At 43.3% G+C, this 25,434-nt stretch overlaps 1 protein-coding gene across 1 annotated transcript in view; it reads right to left on the reverse strand.

The window, feature by feature from the left end:
- The window catches only part of LOC126413256 (lachesin-like), a 325,953-nt gene that overhangs the window by 174,698 nt on the left and 125,821 nt on the right, over nt 1-25,434 (reverse strand). The window contains exon 4 of the mRNA XM_050083157.1: nt 15,297-15,425. Within this exon, the coding sequence (XP_049939114.1) occupies nt 15,297-15,425 (129 nt within the window). The remainder of the gene's footprint in view (nt 1-15,296; nt 15,426-25,434) is intronic.

Below are 25,434 nucleotides of genomic sequence, written 5' to 3' on the forward strand. Positions count from 1 at the left end.
CCGGAGGAATGCATAAAATATCATCCGAAATTTTGCTAAACGCATTCTCTGAAAATTATTTCGAGCAGTTTGATCATGAGCCCGCTCTAATAGTAAACGTTTGTGGAAACGCATTTTACCTCTTTGCAATAAATAATTCTAAGCTAATAATGAGCATCAAAACGGGTAAAGCGATTAGTGAACGCAGGATTGTCGTAGCGAGACTGAATACCGTAATTCCAAAATCAACCAAAAATAAACGAAAAATATGTCTACTCAAAATAACGGATAAAAATTCGGTTGACTCCTTCCTGAGAGATAATCTCCACTCCTTCCAAAATAACAGTATATATCTAGACCAGATGTGGTTTGAATTCAAACAAATATTATCGACAACAATTTAGAGATTTATAGGACATATATTAACGAATGACGAAGTTGATCCACGATGGTATACAAAACAAGACAGATCACTGTTAACGGAACAACTAAGAAAGCATGACAAACGAACACAGAATCACCAAGATCGCCCATCTTCTACAGAAGCTCGAAATTTAGTGCCGACTTCCGACACGGAAGTTCTGGTTACGGAGAGGAACTATCATACTCGCTTGTTCAGAGAAGCTGTAGAAATACATAACCACGAGAACAGCTTCAACAAGAAAGAAGAATCCTGAATGTAAGCGTAGGCTTCCGCGGCCGTTGTCTTCTTCAATAAAATTCTTCAGGGTATCAGACCGCATCGTCATAATTTTAACGTAAGGCCCTGATGAAGGCTAGCTGCAACGCTGGCCGAAACGTTGGCGCAATTTAAAATTATGACGATGCGGTCTGATACCCTGAAGAATTTTATTGAAGAAGAATCCTGAAGGTAAACAGATGCTGGTTTCCCGTGCTGCAGCGAACGACCGTCGCAGGTAGCAATAGAACCGCACCGGAAAGAATCGCGAAGCCCTTGGACGTTGGTGCGACAGGTACGTACAGTCTGCGGCCGCGAGCTCGGCGCAGTCCACCACCAGCAGTGGAGGGTGTAACTTTGACAATGCCAGCCACTCGTCCTGGCGCAACGTCAGAAAAATCATCAGACGAACGTCGGCCGAAGAACCCGAGACAGAAGCCAACAGGCAGTTTGTCAACAAGTGGCCACGAAAGCCTTAACAATTTTGTAACATATATTGTATTCGAACGTTATGAATTACCTCGAAGAGGACGTTCTATTGACACATAGTCAATACAGATTTAGAAAACATCGTTCTTGTGAAACACAACTAGCTCTTTACTCACACAAAGTGTTGAGTGCTATCGACAAAGGATTTCAAACTGATTCCGTATTTCTAGGTTTCCAGAAGTCTTTTGACACCGTACCTCACAAGCGGTTTGAAATCAAACTGCGTGCTTGTGGAATAAAATTGTTCAAATGGCTCTGAGCACTATGGGACTCAACTGCCGAGGTCATTAGTCCCCTAGAACTTAGAACTAGTTAAACTTAACTAACCTAAGGACATCACAAACATCCATGCCCGAGGCAGGTTCAAATGGCTCTGAGCACTATGGGACTTAACTACTGTGGTCATCAGTCCCCTAGAACTTAGAACTACTTAAACCTAACTAACCTAAGGACATCACACACATCCATGCCCGAGGCAGGATTCGAACCTGCGACCGTAGCAGTCGCGCGGTTCCGGACTGCGCGCCTAGAACCGCTAGACCACCGCGGCGCCCGAGGCAGGATTCGAACCCGCGACCGTAGCGATCTTGCGGTTCCAGACTGCAGCGCCTTTAACCGCACGGTCACTTCGGCCGGCGCTTGTGGAATATCGTATCAGTTATGCTACTGGATTCATGATTTTGTGTCAGAGAGGTCACAGTAGATAGTAATTGACGGGAAGTCATGGAGTAAAAGAGAAGTGATGTTTGGCGATCCTCAAGGTAGTATCATAGCCCTCTCCGGTTCCTTATGTTAATAAACGATTTAGGAGACAATCTGAGCAGCCATCTTAGGTTGTTTACATATGATGCTGTCGTTTATCGTCTAGTAAAATGATCAGAAGATCAAAGCCAATTGCAAAACGATTTAGGTAAAATCTGCATGGCGACAAAATACCTAGGGATTACAATTACGAAAAACTTAAATTGGAAAGAACACTTACAAAATGTTGTGGGAAGGCGAAACAAAGACTGCGTTTTATTGGCAGAACACATAGAAGATGCAGCACGTCTAATAAAGGGACTGCCTACACTACGCTCGTCAGTCTTCTTTTGGAGTACTGCTGGACGGCGTTAGGTCCTTACCAGATGGCATTAACGGATAACATCAAGAAAGATCATAAGAAAGCAGCACGCTTTGTATCATCGAGAAACCGTGGTGAAGGTGCCATGGACATAATACAGGATTTTGGGTTAAAATAACTAAAACAAGGATGTTTTTCTTTGCGGAGGGATCTTCTCACGAAATTACAATCACCATATTTCTCCTAGGAAAGCGAAACTTTTAGCTGGCGCCTACCTACATGGGTAGAAACTACCATTATAATAAAACAGAGGAAGTAATAAAACAAGGGAAATCACAGCTCGCACGTAAAGATATAGGTTTTAATTCCCGCGCGGTGATCGAGATTGGAATGATAGCTAATTAGAAAGGTGGATCGATGGAACCTTCTGGCAGGCACGTAAGTGTAATTTGCCATGCAGTAAATAGATGTAGATGAAGTCGAGTGAATGTCAGCCGATCGGACAGTATCACACAGCACACGTGCCGGCAGTTTCCCTCTAATCATGATACCTAAAAAGTTAAATGTCAGTGGCCGACCGAAGTGGCCAGCAGCAGCCGACATTGACTCACATTGACGATTGGATACAGAAATTCCTTCGCCGTTGCATACTACACGCCCTCTGCCGACGTCTCACCAAGACACTAACGCCTCCCGCAGCAAATGCCATTGGGTAGGTGCTGGGCTATTGCATAAGCTTCGTAGTCATTGTCGGAGGCATTCTGCTAATGTACATCAATGATACTTGGGCGGCTATGGTCAGCGCATAGAACTTCCCCTGCATGTCCAGTAACTTCTAACCGATGCACCGTTCCCGGTTTATTGCAACCGTCGCATACATTGACAATGGGACACAAATATTGTTTCGCCAATGCATGCTATAGGCCCTCTGCTCGCAAAAGACTAACGCCGACCTTAGGAATTTCTTCGCCATTGGGTAGGTGCTGGGAAATTCATAAGCTTCGAGGTCATATCGGAATCATGCTGGTAGTTTACATTTGATTTACTAGCGCGGCTACGATCACCGCATGGAATCTGTCCACAGTGTCCAGTAGCTTGTAACCGATGCACCGCTGTTCGTTTACTGTAATTGTCGCACCATCCACATTGACGATGGGGTACAGAACTTCCTTCGCCATTGCATACTACAGGTTGCATACTACAGGTTCTCTACCGACGACTCTCCACAGCGCCATTGGCGCCCTCAGGAATAGCCACGCCATTGGGTGGATGCCGCGCTGTTGCATTTTCTTCGAGGTCATTGTCACAGTTATTCTGATAGTTTACATCTATGATACAAGCATGGCTATGATCAGTGTTGCAACCACTCCCGGGTGCCCAGTAACCTGTAACCTACGCATCGTTTCCCGTTTATTTTAACCGACGCACACTGACATTGACGATGGGACACAGAAATTGCTTCGCCACTACATAATGCAGGCCTTCTGAGCCCGTCTCTCCCAGACACTAAAGCCGCCGTCAGGAATTGCCTCGCTGTTAGGTAGGTGCCGGGTTATTGTATAAGCCTTGAGGTCAGTCAGACTCATTCTGCTAGTGTACATCTATGATACTGGCGTGCCAATGGTCAGCGAATGGAACTTCTCTTCGGAGTGCATTTGCTTGTATCCGACGCATCATTGCAAGTTTACTGTAACCCACGCACCCTCACATCGACGACGCGACACAGAAATTGCATCGTGATATAATACTACATTGCCCGTGCCGTCTTCTCACCAAGGGACTAATGTCGCCCTTAGGAGTTGTCCTCACATTAGGTGGGTGTTGGGTTGTTGCATAAGCCTCGGGGACATTGTCGGAGTAATTCTACTGGTGTACATCTATTATACTACCGCGCTTACGATCACCACATGGAACCTATCCTGGGAGACCAGTAGGTTGAATCTGATGCATCACACCATGTTTACTGCAACCCTCGCACCCGCACTTTCACAGTGCGACACAGAATTTACATTGCATTGAATACTACGGGCTCCATGGCGGCTTGTCTCCAAAAGGAAATGTCGAACGCGGGTGTTTTCTCGTCATTAACTGTATGGTGGGGTATTGCATAAGCTTCTGAGACGTTGTCAGCGTCATTCAGCTAGTGCACATCTATGATTCTGGCGCACCTACGGTCACCACATGGTGACACTCCTGGCAGACCTGTAGTTTGTATCTGATGCTTCACTGCAAGTTCTCTGCAACCCTCGACCCCGCACATTGACGATGCGACACAAATACTGAATCGCGATTGAATACTATAGGCTCCATGCCGACTTGTCTCCAAGAGACTAATGCCAACCTCAGGAGTTGTCTCACTATTAGGTTGGTGCTGGGCTGGTCCGTGACACCCTCAGGACTTCTCTCGCCATTAGGTGGGTGCTGAGCTGTTGCATAAGCGTCGCAGACATTGTCGGAATAATTCTGCTAGTGTACATCTACGGTCACCACATGGAACCCTTTCTGGGAGACCTGTAGCTTGGAGACGATCCATCACTACAAGTTCACTGTAACCCTTGCACACGCACATCGGCGATACGATCCACTAATTGCATCTCGATTGTATAATATAGTCTCCATGCCGACTTCTCTGTAAGAGACTTATGCCGCCCTCAGGAGTTGTCTCGCCCTTAGGATAGTGGTGGGTTATTGCATAAGCGTTGGAGACATTCTCGGAGTAATTTTGCTAGCGTCCTTCTAAGGTACTAGCGAATGTCCATATGACTGCTAGAGGTAGTCTGTACTGTTTTGAATTTAGCCTCACCAGTTTGTGTAGTATTTTTTCTGCTTTGTCTGTTGTTAGCCTTATGTGTTCCTAGAAATTTAATTTTTCATCTATGTGTACTCCAAGATAGCGCGTAACGTGTGCTCGTTTGATGTTTGTGTCCCCAATTTTAACCGAAGGATTCCTTTTGACTGATCCTTTCCTCCTGGGAATCGGATGCATCAATGCAAGAATACTGTAACCCACACACACTCACATCGACGATGAGACACAGAAATTGCATTGCGATTGTATACTATAGGCGCCATGCCGACTTCTCTCCAAGAGACTGATGTCGTCCTCATTAAATGTCTCGCTATTAGACGGATGCTGGGCTATTGCATAAGCTTCGAGGACATTTTCGATGTAATTCTGGTAGTGTACATCTATGATACTGTCACGCCTACGGTCAACACATGGAAACCTCTTAGGAGACCTGTATCTTGATTCCGATGCATCACTGCAGGCTTACTGTATCATTCACACCCTCACATTGATGATACGAAACAGAAATTTTATTTGTGATTGAATAACTCAGGCTCCATGCCGTCTTCTCTCCAAGAGTCTAATGTCACCCTCATTAATTGTCTTGCCATTAGGCGGATGCTGTTCTATTGGATAAGTCTTGACGATATTTTCGGAGTAACTCTGGTAATGTAGTTCTGTGATATTGGAGCGCCTATGGTCACCACATGGAACCTCTCCTGGGATACTTATAGCTTGAATCCGATGCATCAGTGCAAGTATACTGTAACCCCGCTTAGTCACATTGACGATGCAGCACAGAAATTGCATTGCCATTCAATACTGTAGGCTCCATGCCAACTTCTCTCCAAAAGCGTAATGTCGCCCTTAATATGTGTCTCGCCATTAGGCGGATGACTACTATTACATAAGCCTCGAAGACATTTTCGGAGTAATTCTGGTAGAGTACATCTATCATACTGGCCCGCCTAATGTCACCACGTGGAACCTTTCTTGGGACACCTGTACCTTGAATTCGATGGATCACTGGAAGTATACTGTAACCCCCACACACTCACATTGACGATGCGACACAGACATTGCATCGCGTTTGTATACTATAGGCTCCATGCCGACTTCTCTCCAAGTGTCTAACGTCGCCCTCATTACTTATCTCGCCGTTAGATGGACGCTGGGTTATTGCATAAGCTTCGAGGACATTTTAGGGGTTATTCCGGTAGTGCGTATCTATGATACTCGCGCGCGCCTACGGTCACCACGTGGAATCTCTCCTGGGACACCTGTAGCATGAGTCCGATGTATCATTGCAAGTATTTTGTAACTCCCCCCCCACACACACATTTAGGATGAAACACAGAAACTGCATCGCTGTTGAATACTACATGCTCCATGCCATCTTTGCTACAAAAGACTAATGCAGCCGTCAGGAGTTATATTGTGATTAGGCGGGAGTTCGGCTATTGCATAAGCATCTAAGATAATGTCGGGGTAATTCTTCTTGTATTTCTTACTGTCGTGGCTACGGTCTCCACATGGATCTTGTCCTAGGAGTCAATTAGCTTGTATCCGGTGGACCACTTCCCGTTTATTGTAGCCGTGGCACACTCACATTTCGATGGAAAACAGAAATTGCTACACCATTACAAACTGAAGGTTCTCTAGCGACGTCTCCCACGGACACTAATGCACCCACAGGAAATGCCTTATCATTAGACGGGTGCCGCTATTGCATATACGTCGCGGGCATTGTCTGAGTCATTCTCCTTTGATACTGGTTGGGCAACCGTCACCGCATGGAATCCCTCCTGCGTGATCCATATCTTGTAACCGATGCACTTCTGCCCGTTATCTTAACCCTCGCATTCTCACACTGATGATGGGACACTGATATCGCTTCGCCTTGGATATTACAGGCTCGCCGACGACGTCTCTCAAGCCACTAATGCTGCCCTCTCCATCACTCAGGTGCGGCGCTATTGCATATTGCTCGAGAACATTGTCAGAGGCATTCTGGTTCAAATGTTTCAAATGGCTCTGAGCACTCTGGGACTTAACTTCTGAGGTCACCAGTCCCCTAGAACTTAGAACTACTTAAACCTAACTACCCTAAGGACATCACACACATCCATGCCCGAGGCAGGATTTGAACCTGCGACCGTAGCGGTCGCGCGGTTCCAGAGGCATTCTGCTAGTGTATATTTATGATACTTGCGCCCTTACGGTCACCGCATGGAATCTCTTCTTGGTGTCCAGTAACCAGTAAGCGATGCACCGTTGCCGGTTTGTTGTAACCCTCGCACCCTCGCATTGAGGATGGGACACAGTTACTGCTTCGCCATTGCATACTACAGGCTCTCTTCCGACTATGCTGCCTTCAGGTTCAGAATCTTATTCAGACGGGAGCCGCGCTGCTGCATATGGCACGAGGACATTGCTATGGTCACTGCTTGGGACCTCTCCTGAGAATCCATTAGCTTACATGGGATATTGTAACCCTCGGATCCTCACATTGACGATGGGACAAAGAAATTTCTTCGCCATGCATCCTACAGTTTCTCTGCCGACGTCTCTGCCCGACACTGAAGCCACCCTCTAAATCTATACTGGTGCCACAAGGAACAAAATTAATGCCCAAAGACCGAGTTTAAGTTTCTTCTTGCTGCAGTCGTGCATGATCATTATCCCTCATGTTTTCCTTTTGCCAAGATTCCCATTTCGTCATCCGAACGCGAAATGGGTGAGTTGAAGACTTGCCTCCAGGAGCCTTGAAAGCATCTTAAAACCAGCATTAGGCAGTTAACTGTCGCAGAGAAGTAATCTGTAGTACAGTGGGCGTGTTTTAGGTGTGCCTGATTCGCCTCTGTATCTCATAAGCTAGCCCTCTATGCGTTACTATACATAATCTGGTTAAACGAAGCGATTTAATGTTTCAATTTCGAAGAATTACTGAATATTTTGAAATAATTTATGGATTTTGAGAAAGAATTCAAGTGCCCAGCCATGTAACACTGAAATCAAGTGACTGCCGTGCGCTCTTGGACTGGAACTTTCAAGCGGAAGAAAAAGGTGTATTTAACGCGTTGTAGATGACGACCTCATTAGAGACCAAGTACAATTTCCGATAGGGCAACGATCGGAAAAAGGCCCGGTCGTGTAATTTTCAAAGAACCAGTTACAATTTGCTTTGAGCAGTTTAGGGGGAGCATGGAAAACATAAACTAGGATGGCCAGACAGGGATACGAACCACTGTCTTTCTGAACGCGCGACCACCGTGCTAACCACTGGAGAACGCCGCTACGTCAGAGCCCTGAAGCGTCTGCACTCTTCCACGGAACCGTCCTGACTAACGGTAGTGAGTTTCAATCACAGAATGTGAACATCTATTGACATCGGCTCCTAGGAGCAGCTTCCATGTTACTTACATTTTTTTTTCTTCTTTTCCCTTTTCTTTCTTTTACTTCTCTACGAGGCATATTTGAAAAGTTAACGACTAGTACCTTGTTCTTGAAACAATTTATTGATGGTAAATGTTGCATAATAACGTAAGTTATTTAACAATCGGAATGGTTTTCCTGCAAAGAATTTTTAAAATGGTGGTGTTATGAGTGTTTACTTTAAATCGCTGAAGCTAAGTACCTTATCGTCATGAAATTCTGCATTTTCGACATTTTATCTGAAATGGAAAAACGCCTAGAATGGTTGACGTTTATAAAGGTCTGTTTATTCTCAACCGTAATAATTCAGAATTTGCCTTATTTCTCATTAAGATGATCTACGTGAAGAACATCCCAGAACTGAAACAATGGACATAAAATCGAGAAAGGGTACAATGTGATACTGAGCCGTGGTAAAAATTTGCTGTTTTGAAGAGCACGCCGCAGCTCATAGTGTGAAGCAGTCGCCCTCCGTTTCTGGCGCCACTGTGGCAATCGCAACTTTGGTGTCTCCCTCTGGTGGAAAAGGGGAAAAGTTGCCTGTTTACATGCATTTAAGGGCCGCTATGAGCTCGCCAGTGTGTGAGTCTGTCAGTCTTAGTCTAGTCAGTTGGTGAGCCGGCTCAGCGTCGGGCAATCAGTGTCTGTGTGTCTGTAGGTCTGCCGTAGTTAATAGCAGCCTCTGTCATGTTTGTCGGATTAGGTGTTAACGAATTTATAGAATTAAGGGAAGGGCCGAATTCCTGAAATATGTTTTTATCTAGCCTATCATCTTGCGAGGCGGTATATGTGTAATGTAGAGCATGTTGTACATTTTATGTAAGTCTGAATTTCATGGGTTTTATTTAAATAGTAATTTTTATAAAGTTGCCATCCTTCCACCATAAGTGCCCTTTTAAAAACAAATTGCACTTTTGGTGGCAAATAATTTCTTAGTGTGAGTGTTTGTACCATTTCCATCCCTGGCTGGCTCTGAGCACCATGGGACTTAACATCTATGGTCATCAGTCCCCTAGAACTTAGAACTACTTAAACCTAACTAACCTAAGGACATTTCCATCCCTCTTACGGGGTGCATAGTTAATGTGTTTGTGTGAGTTGTTAAAATTTTTAGCTTACGGTAATCTGGTGTGTTCCAGATTTGCACCAGTGTAGTTTTTCGGAGGTCATTGTGAGCGGTCGTGACTACGGCCGAGTTGAAAGGGAGCGGAAGCGTCTCAGCCCGAAAGTAAATAAGGTCAAGAAAAAAAAATGTTATTCTGCCACTGAATAATTGTAACTTGATTATATGAGGGTGCTTTCTGATTGTAATTTTAAATCTGTTTTTGACAAGGCTTTTAGGAATAATATTCACTTTTGTTAAAGGTAATTTTATTTTCCATCATTTAATTCCTGGCAACTACTTCCACGCTCACCTTGAGTGATTAAATGTGTTAATGTTGTTGATGAATCGCTAGTCAATAAAGTAAATTCTTTAAGAAAAACCATTTTTGAAGGTAAAATTCACGGTTCAGATACATATAACGGTTGTCACATATTCCCACAGGACGTACTATCAGTCAAAACTAGAAGAAACGTTCGTACACCTATATGTCCCTAAACCAACATATATTGAGGTCTCTGGCGTTTTACTTGTAACGACTAATGTGTAGTGTTTGGTGATTCAGGCCATCAGAAGAGATGGCATAGTAAGTCACCACAACGCCCAAGTATGGGCAGATGCAAATCATGGAGCTGAGTCATCATGATCCTTTCTGAATTAATATGTGGATCATACACGACAAGCCATACTATTTTGTACGAACGCGTGACATTACCTCGCCGCAACGTTTAATTGACGATGGATTGTTTGAGGAGGCGCTGTAGCATGGTCTCGGTGTTCACAGGATGGGAATCCGTTGCGTTTAATGGTGTGGGGATGTAAATGTAAATGTCGTGTGACTAGGGCCTCCCATCGGGTAGACCGTTACCCGGGTGCAAGTCTTTTGATATGACGAAACATCGGCGACTTGCGCGTCGATGGGGATGAAATGATGATGATAAGGACAGCAAAACACCAAGGCCCTGAGCGGAGAAAATCTCCGTCCCAGCCGGGAATCGAAGCCGGGCCCTTAGGATTGACATTCTGTCGCGCTGACCAGTTTTTTTTTTTTTTTTTTGATCGTTGTGTTTGGTCGTTGCGAACGTCGCAAGACATCCTGTTCAAGTTCAGTGGTTGATCCTTTGATCCTTCCACTCAGTTTTTTTATTACAGAGGCCAACCGGCTCTCTGACCGAACACGCTGAGCTACCATGCCGGCACCACTTAGTTACAGAGGGCGGACGGTGTGGGGATATTTAAACGCTTTGGTGCATGCTCAACGCATCGACTGTAGTTTACAGGAGCTTGGGACCAAAGCATGTGACTTTGCACGAATGGAGACAGGAGTGTTTGAATGCTTTATTCACTGCGAAGAGGGATGAATGATGTGTCAGTGACATGCGTCATTGCCTACAGTCTCTGCTTCTACGTAAGAGACGGATGGGAATGAGGAGACAGATCTCCAAAATCTCAGTAGGTATTGATTTGCAGACGCAACGTTATAAGGACTGTTGTTGTGCTTTTGACCAGTCCTACCTCCTGCAGGAATATGTGACACTTTCATTTTAATCGCACTGTACGCAAAGTAGCCGTCGCCGCGGGCCTACCAGGAGAGAGAGTTCAGTGTATTTTACACGAATTATTAGTTGTGAGGGAGCTTTGTGCTAGACACGTGCCTGATTTATTTAACAACGAATGAAAGCCAGTAGACAACAAAGGTTCCAGCTACGATCAGAAGATTTATGAGGAATCAGTATGATTTTCTGTAACTATTTTTTACTGCTCAGGAGACGTCGGTCCATCACCTGAACTCGGGTGGGAGTCTCTACAGGAAAGAAGGTGTTCTTTTCGTGAATCGCTACTGAGGAAATTTAGAGAACCAGTATTTGAGGCTGACTGCAGTACAATATTACTGCCGCCAATTTACATTTCGCGGAGAGACCACAAAGATAAGAGAGATTAGGGCTCGTACAGATGCATATATGGAGTCATTTTTTCCTCGATCTGTTTGGGAGTGGAACAGGGAGAGAAGATGCTAGTTGTGGTACGAGGTACTCTCCGCCACGCACCGTATGGTGGATTGCGGAGTATGTATGTAGATGTAGATGAACCAGGAATCAAAGCACCGTGATGAGGCCGGTGACCTTGCGTCAAAATATCTCCCTAAAAGATTGTGGCTAGTAATTTCTGAATGCAGAAGGGATTCCTCTGAATGACAGTTTATAAAGGAAAAATAATAACAAGTTTATACTAGGCAAGCAGGTTTGACCAACTTCATGTACCAATTCATAGCAAAAGCGTTGTCTTGCCAATAAAAGAAAAGAACAGTCTTGCGGAAAACGCTCCTATCACAAAGCCGGAATTTTTTCCCTAATCTAAAGAAAATGGTAAATGGAAAACCTTCGGGAAATATTACAGTACCTTCTAATGAGAATTTTGTAGATTTTTCGTAGTCAGACTTCATGGGCGGAAGCTATTTGGTAGAAAAATTGACAAAGTGCACACACCTTAAAGGCGATTACCTCGATAAATGTGTTTCAGAAATAAGCAGCTTTTAGCTATAGATGAATTGTCTTTTTATTTAAAAGAGCACGGTCGGTATCATGATAGCAAACGACATCTTAAGATGTACATCAACAAGATAAGAAGCACACAATCGATATTATGATAAAAACTGGATGCCTATTGTAACAATAACGAATGGAAACCGATATCAAATACTCACACATCAGCAAAGCATAAAGTCCGTGATACGGGAAGGAGGAGGACTTAAACTTCTCAAAATAAATTACTGCCATCCGCAACAAGCAGGGTGTCATAGATCAAATTGACCAGCTGCTAGCCTGACATGTTAAAAGTGCGTTTACGTACAACGATACCAACTGGTTAAAAAGTGATCAGTTGGTATCGTTGAAAGCCCATGGTTAAAAAAAGCACTTCATACCAAGAAGCGGCAGACACCAACCTTCAGACCGCTTCAAATGGTTCAAATGGCTCTGAGCACTATGGTACTTAACTTCTGAGGCCATCAGTCCCCTAGAACTTAGAACTACTTAAACCTAACTAACCTAAGGACATCACATACGTCCATGCCCGAAGCAGGATTCGAACCTGCGACCGTAGCGGTGGCGCGGTTCCAGACTGTAGCTCCTAGAACCGCTCGGCTACCCCTGCCGGCTCAGACCGCCTCGCTGACTGCTAGTTAAAACGCTCATGTTTGTGGCACTACCACACACTTAGTGGGGAAAGTCACAAACATTTTCGCGAGCATCCAAATACCATGGGAATGGTCGAGGCCTCGGTTACGCAGCACATCCATACAAGCTATAACAGTTCAGCATAAAACACAGTTAAAGCTGACAAGCGAAGCTCCCCATCTCACCCACCCTCAGATTTATTGGTAAAATGGCCCAGTTACTAGTCCATCAAAAACTGGACACAGATCAAACATGAATAGGGGAAGAAGGGGTACTGAACTCCGAAAAAAGATGCAAAATAGAAACAATGAACCGTCCAAGCTCAAGATGTGTTTTCAAATCTCCCTCGTGCTCCTTTTCTTTTCACAAAATTATGAACTTTCCGTCCAGTCTTTGATACGTCTGTTCTCCTTCTGTAGTCTTGGCAGTTGTCATTCTCTACGTTGGTTATAGAGTATGCGTCACGGGTAAATGTCATGAACAGCCACAGCAGGCTATATGCCGCATAGACCTCTCACAGAAAACAAAACAATAAATAAACGGGTGTGACCTATATTACAACAAAAGAATTCAAGAGAGAAAGCTTCCAAAACAGAATGCAAGAGTCATAACATGTGGTACATGTGTAGAACAAATGGGAGGTGCATATGTCTGGAGATCCATTCGTTAGACGTCGCTGTTGACTTTACACCATCACATAGACATAAATTTGAATACAGCGAACAGACACATTAATGACCGGACGAAGATTTCATAATTTTGTGAAAAAAATTGGGCGCAACGGAGATTTGAACACGGACTTCACCCTCCGCAGTCCAACACCCTAACAACATGACCATGTCGATGGAAATATTTAAATACGCTCGACGTTGCGCACTTTAGCTTCTTTTTTTATCTCCTGCTTACTATGCAGGCGCGTTAACTACTGCACCACCTTTTTTTTGTGCTAATCATTTTTTTAAGACCTTCCGTTTCGCGGGCAAGTGTTCTACTAACAGAGCTATCTGCCTTTCTTCTTGTTAACCATTATGCCATCATTTTCTACACCTTTTTTATTGAAAGTGAAAAAGAAAGACTGACCCCAACCAGGATTCGATCATGAAACCTTTCAGTTCCTTCCCAAGGCTCAATCCAGAGACTTTTTGTGATTTTATTCATGATCTTTGAGAAGATTTTCAGCCACTGGCAGGTCGAGGCAAAGGGGGCAGTGTCGAAGTTCCGAGGCCTGGCCACAATGCCTGCCCCATACCTGTCACCACTGGCAGGTCGAGGCAAAGGGGGCAGTGTCGAAGTTCCGAGGCCTGGCCACAATGCCTGCCCCATACCTGTCACCACTGGCAGGTCGAGGCAAAGGGGGCAGTGTCGAAGTTCCGAGGCCTGGCCACAATGCCTGCCCCATACCTGTCACTGAGCAGCTCCATTATTCCCACGTATTCTCCTGTTTATTCCTATATATGCTTTAAATTGTAGAACATAACTGAAGTAGTAATTAAGGTAAAATAAATAACTGATTGGTAGCTTGGACCGTTCACTCTTTCTGTTATGCTTCTTTTTTCACATTTCAGTACACTTCCTCCTGTTTTCATGCTTGATCCATGTTCAATTTTTGTCGGGCTATCCACTGGTCTCTCTTACCTTTAAGTCTGAGGGAGAGTTTGCCTGGTAACTAGAGCAGACGCAACAGAATATAACAACCAGCACAGTAGTGATAACCAAGCAGTCGAAAAACTGTGATACTATGTCCTTCAAACACGATCCACATTACATAGTATTTTGTAATGTCTTATATATACCTAATTGTTGAAAGTGTGTTAGGGGTATAGCTTTAGACTCCACAGAATTTCGATATCTTCCAGATTTTTTAAGGTCTGCCCCTGTGCTTCTCTGTGTAAGACTTCTAAATTATTAGCTGCATTTGTTATGGAGTGGCTTTGGTGTTCTTAATGGAAAGATAAGTTCTGATACACCTCAAAGCGATTTATTTCTGAAACACGGATTACTACAGCTGCGGCTGCCCTTGAACAACTACTACTCGACAGATACCACTCCTCCAGGTCCCTTTCATTTGTCTTCTTGAGGCCAAGCGCTCACCATTCCAGTCACACCATAAAAAACCCTTTGCGCCTTCGAGTGCCGACGCAGATGTTCCCCGTGGTTAGACCCGTTGAGCGCGAAGTTTTAAGAGAAGGGCCAAGAGCTATTACCAAAGATGCGATTATACCGATGGGTGAATGTAGTAAATTGGATGGAGGAAGTTGGAAACACATCTACACAAACTGATTAATTCAGCGGTAAGAAGTGAAACAATGACATGTAATTTTGGAGGGTGTATGCGCCACCTACATATAAATGCTAGGCACACTGCAACAAACTACATATCCCGTGTGTTCAACATCCCATAGCACTGTTGCAGGGTGATCGGAATAGAACTGTCCCGGAAAATATTTCGTGCACCTTAAGGTAGACCACCTCACTTACATCATGCGCCTCTGGTGCGGATGACGTAAGTTGGGTTGCCTACCTTGAGGTGCACAACATATTTGGCGGGGCGGTAGGTTTATGGAGCTCGCCTTGCAGTTACTCACACTCGACGTCGACCGTGATCCTCTTGCTGACAGAGGGCGGCACGCCGTTGGTGGCGATGCAGAGGTAGGCCCCCATCTCGGTCCTCGAGATGCGCGACAGGCTCAGCTGCTCACCGTCCAGCACGTTCACTGCAAGACACGCCGTGCTGCCGGTACTTCTATTCTGCCTCGTCTCCACGCCTTATGAGTATAGTTGCAAACCAAATACAATTATGAAGGATTATTACAGGCAAAATAATGTGTAACGCCACAATTCGAGACCAGTATATGCCTTCTGGGAGTAGTGCTTTCTAACTGAGCTATACTAACTCGTTTCAAGGACGGTCTTCAAGCCACAGCACATCATTCTTCAGGGAACCCCTGACAGCCAAGCAGGAATATATATGGAGTCCATTAATAGTGACTGGGCCAAATATCTCACCAAATAAGCGTCAAACGAAAAAACTACAAAGAACGAAACTCGTCTAGCTTGAAGGGGGATACCAGATGGCGCTATGGTTGGCCCGCTAGATGGCGCTGCCATAGGTCAAACGGATATCAACTGCTTTTTTTAAAAATTGGAACTACCATTTTTTATTACATATTCGTATAGTACGTAAAGAAATATGAATGTTTTAGCTGGACCACTTTTTTCGCTTTGTGATAGATGGCGCTGTAATACTCACAAACGTATAAGTACGTGGTATCACGTAACATTCCGTCACTGCGGATGGTATTTGCTTGGTGATACATTACCCGTGTTAAAATGGACCGTTTACTTGCGGAAAAGATCGTGTTGATGTATGGCTATTGTGATCAAAATGCCCAACGGGTGTGTGCTATGTATGCTACTCGGTATCCTGGACGACATCATCCAAGTGTCCGGACCGTTCGACGGATAGTTTCGTTATTTAAGGAAAGAGGAAGTGTTCAGCCACGTGTGAAACGTCAACCACGACCTGCAACAAATGATGATGTCCAAGTAGGTGTTTTAGCTGCTGTCGCGGCTAATCCGCACATCAGTAGCAGACAAATTGCGCGAGAATCGGGAATCTCAAAAACGTCGGTGTGGAGAATGGTACATCCACATCAATTGCACCTGTACCATATTTCCTTGCACCAGGAATTGCATGGCGACGACTTTGAACGTCGTGTACATTTCTGCCACTGGGCACAAGAGAAATTACGGGACGATGACAGATTTTTTGCACACGTTCTATTTAGCGACGAAGCGTCATTCACCAACAGCGGTAACATAAACCGGCATAATATGCACTATTAGGCAACGGAAAATCCACGATGGCTGCGAGAAGTCGAGTATCAGCGACCTTGGAGGGTCGATGTATGGTGCGGCATTATGGGAGGAATGATAATTGGCCCCCCTATTTTATCGATGGCAACGTAAATGGTGCAATGTATGCTGATTTCCTACGTAATGTTCTACCGATGTTACTACAAGATGTTTTACTGCATGACAGAATGGCGATGTACTTCCAACATGATGGATTTGCGCCACATAGCTCGCTTGCGGTTGAAGCGGTATTGAAAGTATATTTCATGACAGGTGGAATGGTCGTCGAAGCACCATACCATGTCCCGCACGTTCACCGGAACTGACGTCCCCTGATTTTTTTCTGTGGGGAAAGTTGAAGGATATTTGCTATCATGATCCACCGACAACGCCTGACAACATGCGTCAGCGCATTGTCAATGCATGTGCGAACGTTACGAAAGCGAAATACTCGCTGTTGAGAGGAATGTCGTTACACGTATTGCCAAATGCATTGAGGTTGACGGACATCATTTTGAACATTTATTGCATTAATGTGGTATTTACAGGTAAACACGCTGTAACAGCATACGTTCTCAGAAATGATAAGTTCACAAAGGTACATGTATCACATTAGAACAACCGAAATAAAATGTTCAAACGTACCAGCGTTCTGTATTTTAATTTAAAAAACCTACCTGTTACCAACTGTTCGTCTAAAATTGTGAGCCATATGTTTGTCACTATTACAGCGCCATCTATCACAAAGCGAAAAAAGTGGTCCAACTCAAACATTCATATTTCTTTACGTACTACACGAATATGTAATAAAAAACGGGGGTTCCTATTTTTTAAAAAAAAAGGCAGTTGATATGCGTTTGACCTATGGTAGCACCCTCTAGCGGGCCAACCATAGCGCCATCTGGTTTCCCCCTTCAAGCTAGACAAGTTTCGTTCTTTGTAGTTTTTTCGTTTGACGCTTAATTCGTGAGATATTTGGCCCAATCACGATCAGTGGACCACCCTGTGTATAGGGTGTCTCAACTAATTCTGCCACATTAAATATCTCTGGAACAACAATAGATTCTCAAAAAACGATTTTCACCAGCATGAAAGTATCAAATACTTTGCGAAATTTTAAAACTTAAACAAATACTGTTTTTGACACAAACTTGTGTATCTTTAAATGGACACCTCATATTATCTCGTATGCAATCAATAGGATTTGTCGACCTGGAAAAAGCGTTCGACAATATAAAATGGTGCAAGCTGTTCGAGATTCTGAAAAAAGTAGGGGTAAGCTATAGGGAGAGACGGGTCATATACAATATGCACAACAACCAAGAGGGAATAATAAGAGTGGACGATCAAGAACGAAGTGCTCGTATTAAGAAGGGTGTAAGACAAGACTGTAGCCTTTCGCTCCTACTCTTCAATCTGTACATCGAGGAAGCAATGATGGAAATAAAAGAAAGGTTCAGGAGTGGAATACAAGGTGAAAGAATATCAATGATACGATTCGCTGATGACATTGCTATCCTGAGTGAAAGTGTAGAAGAATTACATGATCTGCTGAACGGAATGAACAGTATAATGAGTACACAGTATGGTTTGAGAGCAAATCGGAGAAAGACGAAGGTAATGAGAAGTAGTAGAAATGAGAACAGCGAGTAACTTAACATCAGGATTGATGGTCACGAAGTCAATGAAGTTGAGGAGTTCTGCTGCCTAGGCAGTAAAATAACCAATGACGGACGGAGCAAGGAGGACATCAAAAGCAGACTTGCTATGGCAAAAAAGGCATTTCTGGCCAAGAGAAGTCTACTAATATCAAATACCGGCCTTAATTTGAGGAAGAAATTTCTGAGGATGTACGTCTGGAGTACAGCATTGTATGGTAGGGAAACATGGACTGTGGGAAAACCGGAACAGAAGAGAATCGAAGCATTTGAGATGTGGTGCTATAGACGAAAATTAGGTGGACTGATAAGGTAAGGAATGAAGAGGCTCTACGCAGAATCGAAGAGGAAAGGAATATGTGGAAAACACTGATAAGGAGAAGGGACAGGATGATAGGACATCTGCTAAGACATGAGGGAATGACTTCCACGGTACTAGAGGGAGCTGTAGAGGGAAAAAACTGTAGAGGAAGACAGAGATTGGAATACGTCAAGCAAATAATTGAAGACGTAGGTTGCAAGTGCTACTCTGAGATGGAGCGGTTAGAACAGGAAAGGAATTCGTGGCGGGCCGCATAAAACCAGTCAGTAGACTGATGACAAAAAAAAAGAATGAAAAATCACAAAAATAATGGCGTTGGTAGCATCGCAATACGTCAATTACATCCCGAGAAATTGCGAAGCGAAGTTGACGCTTGAAGTAAATGAAGCACACAGATGGTCCACGTCCTGAGACTCAAGCATGCACCTCTCGCTGCCAGTTTCGTGATGTCATTGACGCACTACGTCAGTGGAGTGTTAACGTATGGTATGACAACACATCATTTGCCCATATTTCATTGATGGCTCTCCTAAAGGGGGACAGTTGAGCCCTGAGCTGTACATTACTTGAACCGAGTCCACCTCTCCTAATGTGTAAAATAATGCGGTATCAGAATGATGGATGTCCTGTGCATAATGTTTATGGTTGGGAAATGACAACTAGAGGTACAATTATTGGTAACACACTTGGTTTCACGTTTCTAAACCTCGTAAGTTCTGAAATAAGGGGTTATTCGAAAAGTAAGGAACGGTTGGTAGCGAAATGGAAAATACAGTGAAAATCTGATGAAACTTTGTACAGATGCGTTGGGCACTGTGTCTAGTACCTCAGTAGATCGCATCATGTCGCTCTTTTCAGTTCTGAGCACACAATGAGAACGTAAAGATGGCTAGAAAGTAGCATCTCCCGCCAAGTATGAGCACCTGACGAAAGATATCGCCTGAAGCTATGCAATCCACATAGCATAACTGTCATACGGTCCGTTCTATACGACAATTCTCGGCCGCACTCTGCAGGGGCAATGAATATGCTCCTGCAGCGTTTCGATGGGAAGTGTTTGATCATCCTCAATACAGCCCGTAATTAGCTACCCATGAGGTTCATCTCTGCTCGAATGAACCGCTGGCTATGATGATAATATTATGACAAAGACAACGAGTTGCAGCCCATAGTAGAAAATTGTCGAAAAGCCCTGGCGGCTGTCTTCTATAACTAGGGAACTGAAAAGTTGGTACAGCGCTACGACAGATGTCTTAAGTCTTAACGGCGATTGTGTAGAGCAGTAGCTGGAAGTTGTAGCTAACCGTTCCAAATAACTTTAATTTTCACTGTGGTTTCCATTTCGCGACCTATCGGTCCTTACTTTCCGAATATCCCCCGTATGTGGCCTGTAAAAGATAGCAACGGCGTCACAGTTTCCTGCCGTTAACATACCAATATCACCACGGCACGCTCTACCTTCAGTGTACAAGTCTCTCCTAATCTGGTCTGCTGAACTGCTCTCATACTGTAACGTAATTCACATACGCTGCCACATTAAAACCTGTTTCCTTGTGGTTTGCTACATTTTCCGTCATCTAGTCGATATGCCAGCCTTCAGTATTGAAGAAAAACTAGATATTATTTTAATTTATGGCGAATGTCACAGAAATGTAACCGCAGCTGTGACACTGTATGCTGAACGCTACCCAGATCGGCGGTGTCCGTCACGTCGAACCATAGGCATCATCTGCAAGAAACTCACGGAAACAGAAATCTGGGCGCCCGTAAAACGTCAACGTACAACGCCAGCGACTGGAAATGGAAACGAAATTGCTGTTCTGGCTGCTGTAGAGCACAACCCTCAGGTGGGTGTACGAGAAATTTCACGAGGTTTAGGAATAGACCACAGCAGGTTGTGCAGAATCTTGCAACAGCATCGGATTCATCCGTTCCAAATCTCACTGCACCAAGAACTGTAAGGGAATGACTTCGAATCCCGCATTGCATTCTGTCGTTTTGCACTTCAGCAGTTGCAAGGTAATCCAGTATTCCTAAGCAATACGTTGTTTACGGATGAGGCTTCATTTACAAATCATGGTAATGTGAATCTGCGGAACATGCATTATCGGTCCGTGCAAAATCCCCACTGGATTCGCCCAGTTGCTCATGAACGACAGTGGAGTTTCAATGTTTGGTGAGGTATCATTGCTATTTTTACCGTGGAAGATTGGATTGACAATGATATGCATCACACACACACTAGCGCTCCTCATGGAGGATCTAGGTTTGGAAACCCGTCTATCAATGTGGTTCCAACATGATGAATGTCCCGCACAGAATGCAAAAGTTGCCAGAGACTTTTAGATGCGACATTTCCAAATAGGTGGATGGGGCGGGGAGGTACTGTGCGATGGCCAGCACGGTCGCCCGACTTGACTCCATTACACTTCTTTCTCTGGGGCACAGTGAGAGACAGAATGTATCAAGAACCCCCAACGACAGTAGGGGATATGCAACATCGTATTACAGCACCGTGAGCGGCAATATCTGTAGAAACTCTACAATCTGTGGAACACTCTTTTGTTACTTGTCTGCAAACGTGTACTGATGCAAACGGAGAGCGTTTCGAACATATGTTGACGTGACACAGTTTCATTGGTCCAGATGTGGGTGTATTTTCTATGCTGGATGTAATGCAGAACAATACAATTACTGTGGGCGACAGGGCACTAGTAAATGTGTTTAACAAAGTGAAGTCAAGTGTGTTATCTTTAATTGTAGCTCTAGTTGTCATTTCACTACAATAAACATCCATTTACAATTTGTAAAACGTAACTTTGCGTTGAACGTGTTCCTTCTTTATTTTTGTGGATTGTGCATACCTTCCCATTGTGTGAGCCCCAGACACAGGCAGCGTGAGGTGCACGCTTGAGTCTCAGGACGTGCGCTAGCTGTGTGCTTCATTTATTTCAAGCGTCAACTTCGGTTCGCAATTTCTCGGGATGTAACTGACGTATTGCGATAAAACCAATGCCATTATTTTTGTGATTTTTCATGCTATTGATTGCATAGGACATAATAGGGAATGTCTATTTAAAAATACACAAGTTTGTGTTGAAAATAGTATTTGTTTACGTTCCAAAATTTCGCACAGTATTTGGTTTCCAAGGTCCCTGTCGTACTTTCATGCTGGTGAAAACTGTTTTTGAATATCTATCGTTGTTCCAGAGATATATGAGGTGGCAGAGTTCTGTAAACTGATTTTACTGTAGATGTATAACTTAACTGTCTCATCCTTTCGTATGTTACTATGTGTAAATTACGCAAAGTATTCAATAAGTGGAGTAGTAAAATGAACTCTCTACCTTATGAAAATTTTCTACTGGACTGTTGATAAACATGAGATCTTCGGCTTTCGCAGATACAGAATTATCAGCTGAGCTACCCGAGAACGTCAAACGGCTTGAAAGACACCATATGTCTGTCACTGGCTTTCACTTACTTTCTCATTTAGATGTTGATATCGTATTTATTGTCTCTCATGTACACTAGATAACAAGGAATGGCCTTCAGCTATTATGGAAGTATTATTCAATTTTAATTTTATCACGCCCTTCAGGTTACAACTCCATTTTTGAAAGATTACATCTGCTTCTTAGTAGTTCACTTGCTTCCGTTTCCATTTTCACTTAAATAACTCACACTACGTTTAGTGAAAAATGCACACTGGAACCGATACACGCGGCTTAAAGGTAGCTTTTCACCACAAAATAGGCACAGTCGAATACACAAATGATTGGAGTTACGGAGCTGTTGGTGACTACTGACATATGTACTGAAGACCTGACTCCAGTGTCTCTTCATAGCGCCGGCCGCGGTGGTCTAGTGGTTCTAGGCGCGCAGTCCGGAACCGCGGGACTGCTACGGTCGCAGGTTCGAATCCTGCCTTGGGCATGGATGTGTGTGATGTCTTTAGGTTAGTTAGGTTTAAGTAGTTCTAAGTTCTAGGGGACTGATGACCACAGAAGTTAAGTCCCATAGTGCTCAGAGCCATTTTGAATCTCTTCATAGCATCTAAGCATTTTATTGGGGAATCAAAAACAGCCTCGTGTTTTTCTTAGACAATCTCTCCTTGTGTTGCACATGCAGTGTCCAATACATGCAGATGATGGTGGACGTATGGTAATGATTCACACAAAACAGTCTATCAACGTTTGTATCAGACATGCTTCTACAAGTTAGCTATTTCAGGTACAAACAAAGCGCGAGAAACAAGCGAACCATCCTTAAAAACATAGACCTGAAAATTTAGCATATTTACTTTTACATTTCGCAATATTAGAACAGAAATTTAGATTAAGAGCCAAGAAAGTATCACAGATAGAATGAAATGTCGGCAGCTCATCTGGTATCGGTATATGATCGAAAAAAAGATGACAGATGGTCAAAGAAGATCTTGATGTACCATCCTCATGGAAGAAGTCGAAACGGAAGACCGAAGGTCGCGTGGTTGAGTAACGGAGATCATGATACAAAGAGGAACAGAAGAGGATTAGGAAGGATGTAAAGATGGATTCCAGTGGCTGCAGGTATGTGGGATGCAGCGAAAGCCGTAGAAACTCCATAGGACACACACCCACACACACACACACACACACACACACACACACACACACACACACACACAGAGAGAGAGAGAGAGAGAGAGAGAGAGAGAGAGAGAGAGAGAGAGAAAATATAGATTAAAGCGTTGAGGATTGTACAAGCATTGTACCCATTACTTTGAATCGTGTTATGTAGATCTTATCAACCAATAAAAGTATTTTCACAAATGTGAAAAAGTGCGAAAGTGAAAGAGTAAATAGCTTTTTCAGAGAGTATATATTTTTCCTTAATTCGTGTACTATTCTTCAGATCAATAAATATTTTGTACTAAAAGCTTTGTAAAGTAGCCTATGTTTTTCCTTAGGGTTCAAGCTTCCTCCATAACAAAATCAAATGGCTCTCAGCACTATGGGACTTAATAGCTGAGGTCATCAGTCCCCTAGAACTTAGAATACTTAAACCTAAATAAGGTAACGACATCCCACGCATCCATGCCCGAGGCAGGATTCGAACCTGCGACCGTAGCGGTCGCGCGGTTCCAGACTGAAGCGCCTAGAACCTCTTGGCCGGCCGGCCCTCCATAACAGATTTCTTCGAAAACGGTTCAGCAATTTACTCGTGAAAACGTAACAGACAGAGATACGTTCGTGTTTTTAATGTAGCATATTACTACAGATGAAAGCTATTTTAAATATGTTGTTAATTCTTCAGGCACAGAATTTTATCGTGACTACAGTGCTTAATATTTTACAAAGATTTATTTAACATGTGGACAGTTAAGCCACATTTGTCGGTCGTGTACCATCTTGATAACAGATGGAAGTCTTTCATCGCTGAACGTGTGATACTTGCAAATAAACTGAGCTTTTTTAAAGTCTTAATAATTTTACTTGTCTTGGAAATGTAAATTTGTTTTGGTGTCCAGTAGATCCTATTTCAAAATTCATTTAACTTGTAACTAATTTTCGACAATACTTCTCCTCAATTTCGTTTCATTTACTGTTTATTGGTGTGTCTAGAATAATGATGTAGCAGACAGATTATTAGATACAGTATTGATAGTATTTTCTTGATTGCAACGCTTTTCAATTTGAACCGAATATTTGTTCCAAGGTACATGACCATCTTGCACCTCAGAACATCTCATCATATTTGGAAAACCCGTAATTGTCTGGACTAATTTTTGTAATTTCGGAAAAAGACTGCAGTACATAAAAATTGAATTCCACCATTTAAAAATCGAATAAGACTCTTTGTTTAATTTCTATTACAGGGCTGGCTAGAGGTGAAAGTCTGAAAGGTCTGTCAACATACAACACTCTACCCTACAGGTATTTAGTGTTACTATCGTCAGCGCATTCTGAACACTCCCGGGATTTTTGAGGGTGTACAGGCTTCGACTAATAGACGTTCTGCAGCCTGTCTTCGTATGAGCGGTGGACGTGCGGAACACATGTGGTAATCTTTTTAACCCGACAAAGGTCACACTAAGCAACTAAATTCTAGGCATTCGCAGCTGCTGAAAGGCAGGATGTTAGGAATTTTTTCTGACATCGTGTCAGTCATAATACGTCGTATCAGTGAAACCACAGCTTTTAGGAGCTATGTTTATTGGGGTTATTAGCTAGTTTCATTAGCCTCTGCTCGCCATTTCGTTTGTACCTTTATTTATTTTATTTATTTATTTATGCATTTATTTTACCTGGCAAGATTAGGGCCTTCAGGCCCTCTCTTACACCTAACCAGGCATACTCAGACTCAACAAATTTCAGTGTCTACAGAAAATTAGGACATATAACATGTTATACAGTATTAATGTTAAAGAAAAAAATAGAGATTATAAAAGTAGTACAATGATAATTATAACAATCAAAAAATAATTATAACAATCAAGAATAATAAAAATAATAATAATGATAATAATAATAATAATAATAATAATGACTATGTATATGAAAGTAAACATATTTTTCTTTTATGAGTGTCAGTCCTATTGTTAGTTGGGAATTTTCTCGTTATATTCTTGCAGCTTGTGAGTTATTCTCATCAAGCAGAGACATAAGACGAAGGAATGGGGTGAAAGAGATATAGAAGAGGTAGATAGGTTAGAGGAAGAGAAATAGAATGGTAAAATTCGAAGCTATGATGGAGAGGAGAAAGAAAAAGATGAGGGGGGGGGGGGGGCACAACAATGGTGGCTATACCGTCCCTAATATGTAAGTCTTAAGTTCCCTCTTGAATGTTGAGTGGTTTTGGATAAGACGCAGATCACAGGGGAGCGCGTTCCATAGTCGTATGGCT

The sequence above is a fragment of the Schistocerca serialis genome, chromosome 7 (assembly GCF_023864345.2).
Source record: "Schistocerca serialis cubense isolate TAMUIC-IGC-003099 chromosome 7, iqSchSeri2.2, whole genome shotgun sequence".
Taxonomy (NCBI): Eukaryota; Metazoa; Arthropoda; class Insecta; order Orthoptera; family Acrididae; genus Schistocerca; species Schistocerca serialis.